This window comes from Perissodus microlepis, chromosome 22, assembly GCF_051167445.1.
Source record: "Perissodus microlepis isolate ML-2025 ecotype Zambia chromosome 22, ASM5116744v1, whole genome shotgun sequence".
In the NCBI taxonomy this organism is placed as follows: Eukaryota; Metazoa; Chordata; class Actinopteri; order Cichliformes; family Cichlidae; genus Perissodus; species Perissodus microlepis.
Genome location: NC_140481.1, coordinates 14,296,787 through 14,310,472, shown reverse-complemented (window position 1 = coordinate 14,310,472; position 13,686 = coordinate 14,296,787). Strand labels below are relative to the sequence as shown.

At 41.6% G+C, this 13,686-nt stretch overlaps 1 protein-coding gene across 1 annotated transcript; it reads left to right on the top strand.

The window, feature by feature from the left end:
- Positions 1-1,512: 1,512 nt before the first annotated feature.
- casd1 (CAS1 domain sialic acid O acetyltransferase 1) lies at positions 1,513-12,509 on the top strand. Its single transcript, XM_084919006.1, has 18 exons — positions 1,513-1,827; positions 2,909-3,005; positions 3,242-3,362; positions 4,109-4,153; positions 4,269-4,331; positions 4,414-4,458; positions 4,557-4,680; positions 5,065-5,279; positions 5,379-5,798; positions 5,904-5,993; positions 6,090-6,209; positions 6,913-7,073; positions 7,209-7,284; positions 7,512-7,613; positions 7,788-7,928; positions 8,240-8,317; positions 11,692-11,784; positions 11,907-12,509. Exons 1-18 carry the CDS (start codon positions 1,584-1,586, stop codon positions 12,174-12,176), a joined length of 2,505 nt encoding a protein of 834 aa, XP_084775132.1. The 5' UTR covers positions 1,513-1,583; the 3' UTR covers positions 12,177-12,509.
- The last annotated feature ends 1,177 nt before the right edge of the window (positions 12,510-13,686 follow it).

Genomic DNA, 13,686 nt, shown 5'->3' with positions numbered 1-13,686 from the left:
GAAGCTGCATGTAATACTGTAAATTAAACTTGTGTCATTTTTATCAGATATGATTAAATTCCTGCTTTCATCAATGTAAGGTAAAGGTAATTCAACAACGTTCATAAGCATGTGTGCCTACAGTGGCACACCATTATGTCGCACCTTTGAAATTGTCTGGTTTTCTGCCTGAACTGGCTACATACTCTGAATACATTTACACCTGATCTTCAGTTTCCCCAGAAACCCGAAGAAGATCAGGAGACTCAGATGTAAGATTTAGAAATATTTACCATGTTCTCAGATTCTTTGAAACCTTTCTATTCAGTAGAGAGACCTCTTGTTAAGAACCCTATCACGAGTCACCCAAATTTTACTGAGCTGCCCCCTGATGCTCAGACACCCTGTTATCACCTCATCAAAGTTGTTTTTAACTTGATGATGACAGCAGAACACTCCACCCTGTAGTCATACAATAAAAATAAGATGTTTGAGAATGGAGTGGCACTGAAATTCACTGCTAACAGGAAGCTACGTGTACAAGATAAACCGGCTTCATCTTTATCAGCTACAATTAAAAATCCTGCTTTCATGAGCAGCTAAAGACAATGAAATCATAAATGGCAGGTGGATTCCGTGTTGTTTCTTCTGCCAGTGCAATCCTGCAGCTGCGTTCACACCTTGGATGTTATTAACTTCTTAGTGTTCATGAGTATTGCAGGTGGCCAGATCGATCCAAATATCGATATAATCAATGCCAACGCTGGTATTGCATCAATACTAGCGTGATGGACTTAATACTTTGTTTCTAACCTCTAAGTTCAGTATGTAGCTCACTGAATTGTAGTAAAGTCGCTATTTTTTGGAAATAAAAACATATATTGTGCATATTGGGTATGCTGTGCAAGTCACAGTTATTTAGTGATCATTAATATGTGTTTAGAATTTACTTGATAGGTTAAAAAGTACCTGTAGGAGTATTAGTACTAGCAATACTGGCCCTGTAGTTACTTGGTATCGATCTACAGCAAAATCTGCACTACAGAGCCACTTTGATACTCTCTAATTTAAAAAAAAACAAACAAAACCCTAAACTTGATGTCTGGTTTTTGTTTGAACCCATTACTACTACTTCTTCTTTTACTCTTCCACACAGTCAACTGTGTGTAAAAGTGTGTATAAATAAATGTAACAGGTTTGACACACCTGCACAATCATGGATACATGCAGTTAAGCCGGTTTACTTACATGCAGTGCATGACACCTTAACAGCCCGTCCCTTCACCCTAAACTACAGGTTAATTATTAATTTTTTTTGCAAAGCCACGCCTTCTTCCAACAGCGCAAACTAATAAACCACTGTTTTCAATCTACCTGATGACAGTGCGCCTTTGCTTTCCTAAAAGTTACCATCTCCAAATTCCTGCTTTTGCTTTTGATCATTCCGGCATAAAACTTTTTTTTTCTTTTTTTTCTTCTTTTTTACAGACACCCGAAAGAAACGATTTGCCTCACCATAATATTATTAATAATAATTTTTGTTGACAAATTTAGACCCGCTGGAAGGTCTCCTTGAACCGCACCTGACTCATTAAGCAGCAGTGATGGAGGAGAAGGAGGCGGTGTGCCGGGGAGTGGAGCTGGCATATGGTGAGCTGAGCGGAGCGCCGCCGCCGCGAGACTGCACAGCTGCCTGTTGTCATGGAGGAGCAAAGATGGCGGTCCTGGCCTATAGCCTGGGCAAACGCGAAATAAATCAACATTTTACCATAAAAAACGCGAAACTGATATCGCTGGTTGCTGTTCTTTTACTCCTCGTGTTTCACGCTGCTTCGCGGTATTACGAAGGTGAGTGCTGCTTTTATTTGATCAACTTAATGTGGATGCGGCCACTGGAAACACTTGACATTGCTACTGGTAGCTAGGTAGCTGCTTGCATGTCAGCGCTTTTCTTAGCTACTGGGCTCCGTGCTTTTGTCACGGGATGCTTTCTAGATGTTAAAGTTATCGCCTGAAAACGTGCGTGCCGCAAATAGGTGGTTTCACGCACTAAGTCCACAAAGGAAGCGTGAATTTGACCCGACTTTATCCAGCTGGTTAGCTGCTAACACTGCCAATAGCTGTGTTTACATGTTGCTGACGTTCCTGCTGCAAGAAACGCTTTATTGCTGCTGGAAAAGCCCTGGAAAGGTTCGTGGAAGTGTATTTGATCTGCACCTGGAGACCAATGTCATGTAAATACGCCCGACATGGTGTTTAGCTAGCTTCCTGAATAAATGCACTGTCGGTAAGACTGGCCACAAATTTGCCTGTCGCCCTGCTCACAACTTCAAAAACTCTAGATTTGCTGCTTTGTGATAACATTGTAGCTGCACGTTTCTTTGTTCCAGGGCTGTAACTTGCATATGCATAGTGCACTGGATGTATCAGTAAAGGGTTTGCTCATAAATTGGTTGACAAACAGTGACACGTCCTCAGAGTATAGAGTTGGACTATGAATAAATAAAGCAGTCCCATTTACATGTACGTCGTACCTAGGCTGCTCAGTGTGGACGTCACCCACGAAAAGGTTAGGGAGCAGAGTGTGCTGTGAGCAGCTGCTTTGGCTGAGAATGATGTTGCATGCTGGTCTGCCCACCTTTCATGTTCGCCTGTTTCTGTGGATTGATTCAGCTGCAGATGGCTCCATTCATTTTACGAACAAATGAATAGCTGGAGAGATTTATGCTCGAGCTAGATCGCTGATGGCTTCATTTTGCACTGTGGCCCCTGCCAGAGCCGTGTATTGTATGGTCCTTTTGACAGCACAGAATGAAAAGCCAGGGCACTATTGAGGCAGCAGGTTTCTGTCATAGTCGAGCGAAACTGTGAGTGAAAGCGAGATTTTGTTTGTTTCGCCTCATCAGAAAGTTCTGTGTCTTGCCTCCAGGAGGGGACTCGTGTGAATGGCTGCTGTCCAGAGGACGTTACTTGGGGGAGGATGTATGGCAGCCTTATGGCTGCATGATGCACAAGTACAAAAGAATGTGAGTCACACCACCTCTGAAGTTATTACACTGTATGTTTGGGATAAAGATTTAAATGTGTGGCAGTGATGTTGTGAGTTTTTGTCAGTCACTAAGGGTTTGTGGGTAATTTCAACTAAGGACTTTAGGATAAAAGATCGCTCATTGACAAATAAAGGACAAAAACATTATTCACCTCAGTAAATAAATGTTTTTTTATCTGTGCTTGGCCCTCACCAACCTTTTATGTTTTACAGTGAAGCCAAAACCTGCCTCTCTGAAAAGCGGGTAGCCTTTGTTGGCGATTCGCGAATCAGGCAGCTGTTTTACTCCTTCATCAAAATTATCAACCCTGAACGAAAAGAAGAGGGGATTAAGGTAATAATGAGAAACTGCACTGTTCAAGCCCAGGGTTTTTCTCACAATGGTGATGGTACACGCCAAACAGATCTACAGATATGAGGCACAAAGATATGCTTTAACTCACTCTGCCCATTGCTTCCAGGGAAGTTTATAAACTGACTAAAAATATTTCAACCTCAAAATGGAAGTCTCTCTTCCATCACAGATGTCTCTAAATTCTGACTGATCAAGGCTGCAACCTAAATCTAATTAGAAGAGCAGACTAAGATTCATGCGTACCTATCGTGGCTGCTTTGAAGTCTGTGTGTCTTCCTTGAGAACTTTGACAGTCAGCTCTAATAAATAACCAGACCATCAGGACTAAATAAAAATGCAGTTTGACTAGTCATTCATATTTATGTGGCTTAATTGTGGCTTCTAAAAGCAATAGTTACTTTGCTCCTCCTTACTTCTCTCAAATAATTTAACTTCAGACTATGAATTTTATGTTAGAAAAAATCACCCTGCAGACTTGTCAAATAAATAGTCATTTTTATGAAAAGATGGAAGTACTTTAAAGCTTGATATAGATGGCATTGTGGAAATGCGATGTTTAAAAAGGTTAAAGTCGAGTGGCTTGCACAGAAACTCAACAAGATAAATGAAGCTATGGGATAACCCTATAGCTATACAGTACTAACTGTTTTGGTCTCAAGCTGGGACAAAGCATCACTGACTGTATGTCACACTTCCTCTCTCTGTCCACTTCCTAACATCTGAAGCATGAGGACATTTCCTTTGAAGACAAGAGCTACTCTATTAAAGTGGTGAGCTATTTATTTATATTTATATTCCTGGTTTTAACATGTTCTCGGTTTATGTTTTTTTTCTTCTAAACACTCTGGCACAAGATTTCTTTTCAAACTTCGTCTTTGTGTTTAGGACTTTCTGTGGTACCCCGAGGCAAATAATTCAATGAAGGAACGCTTGATATCATGGACACATGTGAGTAACAGTAGCAAGTGGGGGAAATTGCGAATCAAGTGCCGCTCGTAAACTTAAGTGCGGTGTCCCTTTTGCTTTGCAGGAAGGTTCAGCAAAGCCAGATGTTCTCGTCCTCGGAGCTGCCACGGTAACCTGCGTAAATGCCTGCATGTTTTATATGAGACAAGTGTGACGTGGTGGCTGCCGATAGTTATGTCAGTCCTGACTGTTTATCCATTTACACAGTGGTCCATCAAGTTGCACAGTGGCAGCAGTGAGGCCCTCCAGCAGTACAAAGTCAACTTGACTGCAATTGTGGGGCAGCTGGAGAAGCTGGCTGAGCATGGGGAGGTCTACTGGGTGCTGCAAGGTGTGCTCAGCTTCAGCCACTCACACAATACAAGATCTTTTTATGATCATAGACAGGCTTCTAAAGTATGAGGCATGACTGGAAAATATTAAGACTCATTTGGTGTTAACATACAGAGGAATTAATAGTTTCCAATCCGCACACACGCCTAATAAATTTGCAGCTGTACTTCACATCTGTTTGTTAAACATTTTCCATTTTTAACTTTTTGATTGTTAGAATTTACTTCAAACAACAAACAGGCAAAATAAATAAGGTGCCACACTGACATCTCTGAACCTCCTACTTAGCATTTCGCACTCAATAGTCATTTCCCACGTTGCACAATGGTTGTTCACTTCATGTTTCCATGCATGGACCCTCTTGATTAAACCCCTTCTGCAGATCCAGTAAATGAAGAGGTGTTAAGTGAGAACAGGAAAATGATCACCAACCAGCAGCTGGAGCTGTACAATGAAGCAGCAGTGGATGTGCTCAACAGCAGCAAGCGTAATGGCAGATCTCGGGTCAGACTGGTGGCTGCTTCCCGTCAGGCTGCGCTGGAAACCATCATCAAGTCAGATGATGGTTTGCACCTGCCTGAGAGCACCAGGAGTGTGGTAAGTTAATTAATGAGTGCAGCTTTAGTGTGGTTATTTTATCGGTACCTTGATTAGTACTCACTTCCCCTTCACCTCTCCTTTTAACCATCCTGGCAGGGAGCCATGATCCTCATGAACTCTGTGTGCAACAAAATACTGAGGCCCATCGACGGTTCATGCTGTCAGACGTTACGAGCCCCTAACTTGCTCCAGAAACTGTCGGCTCTTTTCTTCCTTGGCTCAGCCGTGGTCATCATGGTCTTCCACATCCTTGGCAACAATCGCCACCGCCGACACGTGCCCCCTGATGTGGAGAGCCTAGAGGAGAAGAAGCCAGCCACTGCAGCTGTTCCCCCCGGCCCAAAAGCACCTTTTCAGGCTCTCTGCAGGATGGGCGTCATCATGGGCTATTTTTACCTTTGTGACAGGGCAGATGTGTTCATGAAAGAGCAGAAGTTTTACACGCACTCCACGTTCTTCATCCCTCTCATCTACATATTTGTACTGGGAGTGTTTTACAGTGACAACAGCAAGGAGGTGAGACCGTGCTTCTCAGTAAAGTTTTGTTTTTGTATAACAGTCTCTAAATAATCTCACCTTTTTTTTTTTCTTTTTTTTTTCTTTTTTTTTGCTTCCACGCAGGCAAAATTACTCAACCGAGAACAAACAGACGAGTGGAAAGGCTGGATGCAGCTCGTCATCCTCATCTATCACATATCTGGAGCGAGCGCCGTGAGTCCCAATTATGTCTACAAAAATCAGTTTGTGAGTCTCCTGCTGTGTATGCTGATGTCTGAAGAGCCTGATGGTTATTTTTCTGTCTTTCAGTTCATCCCAGTGTACATGCATGTGCGGGTGTTGGTGGCAGCGTACCTATTTCAAACTGGCTATGGACACTTTTCGTTTTTTTGGCTCAAAGGAGACTTTGGACTTTACAGAGTGTGCCAGGTTAGGGGTGCTGTCAGTTATACTTTAACTTTATATTCTTATTGACATTTGTTTCTCAGTCATAGCAGACATCATGCACATGAGGTGTAAAAGAGAAGTTCTGTCCATAAAAAGAAAAACAATTGGACGATTTTCCAGTGCGCTGCTATTTTTGGGGGGGATCACCTCTGCTCTGATTGCATGCATGTGACATCTTTGATGTCTCAGACTTGTGCAAACTTACATCAGCTCTCAAACTTTCAAGTAGTAAAGTACTTTGGTCACCCAAAGACCAAACGGCAGTGAAAGAAACCTCAATGTTCAAGACCAAAGGCGGTGCATAAGGACAACAACATGCATAGAGTTATGCACCATGACCTTTTCCTCTAGATTCAGACTGTGGTATCCTGCAGGAGAACATTCATCACTCATAATCTGCCTGACACGCCACGCATTGAACACTCACCTACACAAAAACAGTCCTTGTCCTCCACTCCACACTGGCTCCCTGTGACTTTAGATCTCGTCACCAAAATAAAACTTAAGTTGAAGTGTTGGTGTTTCCACTCTGTGGTCAAAACTAGGGATTCAGTGACTGAGTGATTTTTAAAAATGGCAGCTGTGACAATAACATTATGATTGTTATTACAGAATAATTTGGGTTCAGATAAATAGTGTGATTTTTGGGTATCTGCTTAGGTGTTTGTGTCATATTCATTCACAGGTGCTTTTCCGTCTGAACTTCCTGGTGTTGGTGCTGTGTGTGGTAATGGACCGACCGTACCAGTTCTATTACTTTGTTCCCTTGGTCACATTCTGGTTTGTTGTCATCTACACCACAATGGCTATGTGGCCTCAGATCCTTCAGAAGACGGCTAACAGTAGGTGTCAAATTACTGACCTTTATATACTCCGCTCAGTCGTGTCCTGCACTGTGTGAATAAATACAGTTGATTAATTCATGTCATAAGAGCAAGCAGCAGGGTTGCGTTTCATATGTCTTCTTTGTTGGACAGGTAGTGGCGTGTGGCATTTTGGGGTCTTGGCAAAGTTACTGGGCCTCCTGATGTTCATCTGCTTTTTTGCCTTTTCACAGGTGGGTCAGCTGAAATCGTTCTTAAGTGTAACTCTACTTTCTTTTAATTGCATATTTAAGTTTAAGAGATGTAAATGGTCACATGTCCTAAGTTGTTCACGCAGCACCATATTGACCACTAAGCTGTGCTATGATTTATTTTATTTATTTTTTAAATCAGATGTTTACTCCATTTTTAAAATGCTACTTGTTTTATGTAATTTCTGTGTTTTGCATTATGACACCAGGGCATTTTTGAGCGCGTCTTCTCTGTGTGGCCCATCTCTAAGCTCTTCGAGCTGAATGGCAGCATCCACGAGTGGTGGTTCAGATGGAAGCTGGACCGATTTGTAAGTCAAATGTGTTTCCTCAAGGTGCAGCCAGGCTTTTGTCCACTTGTGTTACAGATGACAGAACACCCCCCCCTTTTTTTTTTTTTTTTTTAAATAAAATTAGTTACCCAAGTGATAACAAATTTTCTGGCCTTTGCTGTAATCTTTTAATGTGTTGACACTCTTCTGCAGGCGGTGATACATGGCATGTTATTTGCCTTCATCTATCTGGTGCTGCAGAAGCGTCAGGTGCTGTCAGAGGGAAAAGGAGAGACTCTCTTCTCTGCCAAGATTTCCAACTTTCTCCTCTTCCTCTCTGTTGTCTCCTTCATAGTAAGTCTGCATTTCACATATGTTGGGTCTTACCAAAATACCCGTGCTGAGCGTTAGTTCTTTATTTAGATCAGTTATCATCTGTTACATAATTCTTCTAATCTAATGCTAAATATTTATTTTTTAAAATGTAGACTTCTTTCTTTGTATATTTATGTGTATTTATGTGTATACTTATGTGACAAAGCCTTGGAAAGTTCTTGTTGTATTAACTGGAGATTACAGTATCAGCTTGGTAACGTGTGAGTTACCAAAACTTACTGGCTGTTTGGTAAAACGTGGCACTTAAAATCTTCTCCACATAATTCTAGACTTACTCAATATGGGCAAGCAGCTGCAAAACCAAAACCGAGTGCAACGAGATGCATCCCTATATCTCTGTGGTCCAGGTACAGTTTTTATCTGTCCTTATCTTTGTTTCTTTGGCTTTTCACACATGAAGTGTTGGTGCGATCAAGTCTGAAAGTTTCTCTGAGTCCGATTAGTTGTTACTGCTGGAAATCCTGCATTTGATTTTGGGTTAAGAGGTGGCACCTGGAGGTAGGACGGATGACGCTAAGGCCTTAAATGCCTCATTCTCACATTAGCTCAGATGAACAATATACAGAGTTTATGCTAAAAAGCTGGAAGGTTAAAGACTGTTTAATGTCTGAACTGTTTGGGACGTCTGCGCTTTCGCCCACTGTTCTGTGTTGATTGGCTAATTCACATGTTTGCAAACAACCCTGACACCAGGGGTCCGTTCTTCGTACCTCGCTTACTACATCCAACATCAAATGACACATCCAAGATCAAATCATCGCGCCAACTTTGAGCTCGCTATTCCGGTTCTCCGAACACACCTGTTGTTGACGATTAGTACAGCTGGATGAAGTAATGTGAGATCACTGGGTGGCTTAAAAGGGGCTACGCATCGATAGTAGAAACATTGATCGGCAACCCTTTGATTGGTCGGCGAAAATGTCGAAGGAGCGCGCTCAGTATTTTTCGGCAGCAGAGCAAGAACTCTTGATTGAGGGATTTCAGGAGTTTCAAAATTTAATTAAAACGCAAGGGAACACTGCAAAGGCTGCAAAAGCAAGGAGAGAGGGCTGGCAGAAAGTTGCTGACAAATTAAACTCGTAAGTAATTTAATAATAATAATAATGGATTGGATTTATATAGCGCTTTTCAAGGCACCCAAAGCGCTTTACAATGCCACTATTCATTCACTCTCACATTCACACACTGGTGGAGGCAAGCTACGGTTGTAGCCACAGCTGCCCTGGGGCAGACTGACAGAAGCGAGGCTGCCATATCGCGCCATCGGCCCCTCTGGCCAACACCAGTAGGCGGTAGGGTAAATTTATTATATTATATTACATTATATCCTCTTTCACATTAGAGCCACAACAGGACCCACTAGAACATGGGAACAAGTAAAAGTGAAATATAAGAATATTCTACAGAATGGTAATATTTATCACTTATATTGCTTTTAGTCTCTTGAAAAGAGACCCTGAAATAATCTGTTTGTTTGTTTATAACAGCAACCAAGAAAAGGGCAGAGCAAAAAAAGACAGGTGGTGGTCCTGCACCCGCTCGTCAACAAGTTGGTTAAGTAAATAATACCCTCACGGGAAAATCGATATCTCTCTATGAGCACACTGTCGCGCTGAGCTAAAGGATCCTGTCTATCCCGCAATATACGCTGAATTCTGAAAACTCTCCTTATCAATCTTGCACCTTCCGCAATGGGTTGCTCGCGTACAAACGGACAGGACATGGCTGCGACAGACTTCCCAAATCCACCTTCGCTTTTATAGCCGTGGTCTCTCATCTTGATTACACGAAGTAATTTACTATTACTACTCTAAAATATGAATTACATCTGAAATAATCAAATACATGAAATAGAATGATTAATAGTACATTTCCCTTTTTTTAGGAAATGACCTGTATGTATCTGTATGAAATCAATAAAAGAATCAAATACTGCATTATCTTTAGTTACATTGATAATATTTATTTATGGAAAAACAGTGGAAAAATATCGCTGTTGCTTTCGTATAAATGAAGCGGACATACCTGAGTGGCCGCGATCTAATCCTGTTTACATAAAATAAGCCTGCTCCCAAGCAGGTTTACGCTTACGGATCTGTTGCTATGACAGCAAGTCCCGGATGAGCTTCGGAGAACCGAACGATCCAAGATCACGCGAAATCGTCAACAATCAAATCCAGCTAACTTACTTAGCGAGGTACGAAGAACGGACCCCAGAGGCCTGCACTGTGATGTTTCATGCATGTAACTTCAGGGTATATTGCCTCGAGAACCTGCACCGCAAACAAGATTAGAGATCATCAGGTGTGAAATCACTGTCTGCTGATCAATCAGTTCTCTGGAAAATAGCATCACCATTCCTGTGCGCCATCAGTAGAAAGGTCTAAAGTTTTCTAATAGTGTCTAATGTCTTTGCCTTTCTCTGATCAGTAAGAAATATAAATTATTAGAGGCAACTTTTTTATTTTATTTTTTTCTGTTGTCTAATTTAAAATTCATTCTTTTACTTTTATTCTTTACTTGCTCTCAAACATCACTGATGTTGCAGCTGAGAGAATAAAAGCTAAAGGTGTCTTTTAAAGATTCAATCCTGGATTAACTGACTAACTAGCTTTGTGTCTGACTGCTTATCATGCCTCCCAGTGTTAGGCAAAGTGAATCCAGATAATGGAAAGATAACCTGGATATGAGGAGCTATATTCGTAGTATTGGCCCATGTCATCTGAGTCATGAAGTTAAATTTACTACTTAACATGATTTCATGACAGTCTGATATGATTGTGAGACCAAGCCTAATAGCTCACCATGTTATCTACAGTCAATTCACACTGGAAAAGATATGTTTTCTACATATATTGCCACCATTACAATATTTAACCATTCATCTGTTTACACCACTTTAGTGTTTACAGTTCTTCGACATGCTTGGCCTGCTACTTTTTTAGCGATAAGTAGGGCTGTTTGATATAACGATATATATGGGATGACGATATAAAAACGTCTATCGTTTCATTTTATGCTATCGTTTGTTTCGTGGTGTCACAAAATAAACTCTTTATGGCAATATTTTTTCATCGTTTTGATGGTCACTGTAGTGGCTATATTAATTTCTTAAAGTTCTCTCTTTCTCTTATATTTTATATAACCACACTACGGACGGAAAAGCGCCTGTTTTTATGTGTTGTGGTTAGCAACAATGACGGTAAAACCATCGCGTGTCAGCTTGTTTATGTTCCACATAAACCTTTCACAATAAAGCTCAAGATCCTGTTGAGACTTTTCAAAATAAACTGAATCACGTGAAAGAGCAGATTATTTACGGATGAGAAGTAAAAAAGAGCCGCCAGGTGCTAATAAATAGACCTTAGACTCAAACGTTAGAACAGGCTTTTCCCCGCAGCACGCCGTGTAATAAATACTCACAAAGAAAACGGCGGCCGTTACAACTTATGTCTAAAAATGTATAGTTTCATACATCTGTTAAAACACTCGACTCCAGCTACATGACGCGCAGCTGGAAACACTTCCCGCAAGTCGAGATTCACAGAATTTACAGAAAATGTTACACTTTTGTGATTTATATCGTTATCGGACGATAGAATTCTTATATCAGGATATGAGATTTTGGTCATATCGCACAGCCCTAGTGATGAGCATGATTTACCTGTTGTAACATCACGCTTGGATTCCTGAAAATGTCTGTGATCTGTTTTGTGGGCAGATTTTGGCCTTCATTCTCATCAGGAACATTCCTGGCTATGCCCGTTCTATATATAGCTCATTCTTTGCATGGTTTGGAAAGATCTCCTTAGAGGTAAGGTTCTCCTTGCTTTAGAGTCACAGTTAGCAATATAACCCTTAAATAAATCTCCAATCACAAAAGACTAGAGTCTTATGAGAGGTGTTTTTTAAAACCATGCTTTTTGTGTCCCACAGCTTTTCATTTGCCAGTACCACATATGGCTTGCAGCTGACACCAAGGGGATTTTGGTCCTCATCCCAGGAAACCCCTCCCTCAACATTTTGGTTAGCACCTTCATCTTTGTTTGTGTGGCTCATGAGATTTCCCTCATCACCAACGACCTGGCCCAGGTGGTCATCCCCAAAGACAGCATGGCTCTGCTGAAGAGACTGGGGGCCATGGGGATTCTCAGTTTCGTTATACTGCTGGTGTCCAGGGCTGGCCAGCCCACACCTGGCGCCTGATGGACACCTCCTGAGGGGATCTGGGGGAGGGGCGGGAGACCCACTAAGACCCTGCTGAGATTGAAGTGAGGTACAGATGGAAGTCAGGAGGCAGCCTTGTGTTTTAGCTACTGGTGAGACGATGTTGGCAGCGGTGACCCTTGGGAGAACAAAGTCTGTCCGCTGGCCACATTTAGCAGAGTCCGTACTTTTCTGACTGCTGTGAAAGTCACACACTGAAGAAAAGACAAATGCCCAACAGAGAAGGAGTCACTCCTTTAACAGCAAAGTCCAAATTGTGGGAAAGGAGTTTTTAAAAAAAAAAAAAAAAAAAAAAAAAAAAAAACAATGAAATGTTTACAATATCTGGTTTCAGGATTTCGGAAATGCAGAATCTAAAAAAAGAAAGCACGACGTCCTCATTTTAAGACTCATGCCTGCTGCATTTGGCAGCGTCGCGTCTGTTTAGCCAAACGCTGATAATACGTTTTTGTTACATGCAGAACTTCCTGTAAATCGCTTTGGGAGGGATCACCTGGCACACACTCCGTCCATGTTGTGCAGTAGCAGCTGAAGGGGGGATTTCACTCAGGTGGATCCATAACCTGCATATTCAGATAGCTACTCTTTTACAACAAATGCGTTAAATTGTGCTGCATTTTTATCGTCAACATTACGTTGTACAGTATTCCTGGTGACTTCAAACTGCGTCAGATATCTAAATATGAGATATATGGACCAACGACTGGCTCGGATGATCAAAGAGTGACTAGAGTCAGAAAACTTGGAGTGCAATGGTTAATATGTTGGAATATCCTTCGACGTGTTTTTGCTGTGTTTTATTTTTTTTCTTTTGTTTTTTTGTGCATAATTTTGCTGAAAGGCTGTGGTCACCTGCTGTAGCGCTGAAATTCTATGTGACATGTACAGTATTTAATGATTTAAATTAAGTTTATATTTTATACGGTTTTTTGGAGGGAGGGTGGGGCAGGTGGGGGCTGGCTTTGTTTTATTTTATTTTATACTCTGCGACTGCTGTTTGTGACGGAAGTGTTCTATAGACAATTTTGTACCCATCCCAGACCCTCATAGACAATTACCTGATGGTGAGGTTGATCCTTTTAGCCGTCTTGTCTCATCTGTAGCTTACTTCCTAGTCGGTGTATATTTGTACAGTAGTGACAGATTTATTTTATACAGCATTGCTTCAGCAGTAATTTCGGTCTGTTATTGTTTTTTAATGTCCATTGAAACATGCCTCATACCTCTGGCAGAAAGTGTACCAAGTTTCACATGCTGTTCTAAGCAAACTGCTGGGTGACAAATGAAAGGAAAACCTTTGACCTCTGCAGAAAGGGGATGTGGTGGCTCTGAAAGGCTGCAGGGGGCGCTGTAAATCAACTTACAAGTTGTTTTGAATAACCGCCTTTTAAACCAATGATAAAATTTGTCCCTATGGGAGTGGTTTCTCCCACAAGCAATATGACCCCCCCCCCCCCCCCCCCCCCCCCCCTTATAGTCACCTGAGCTC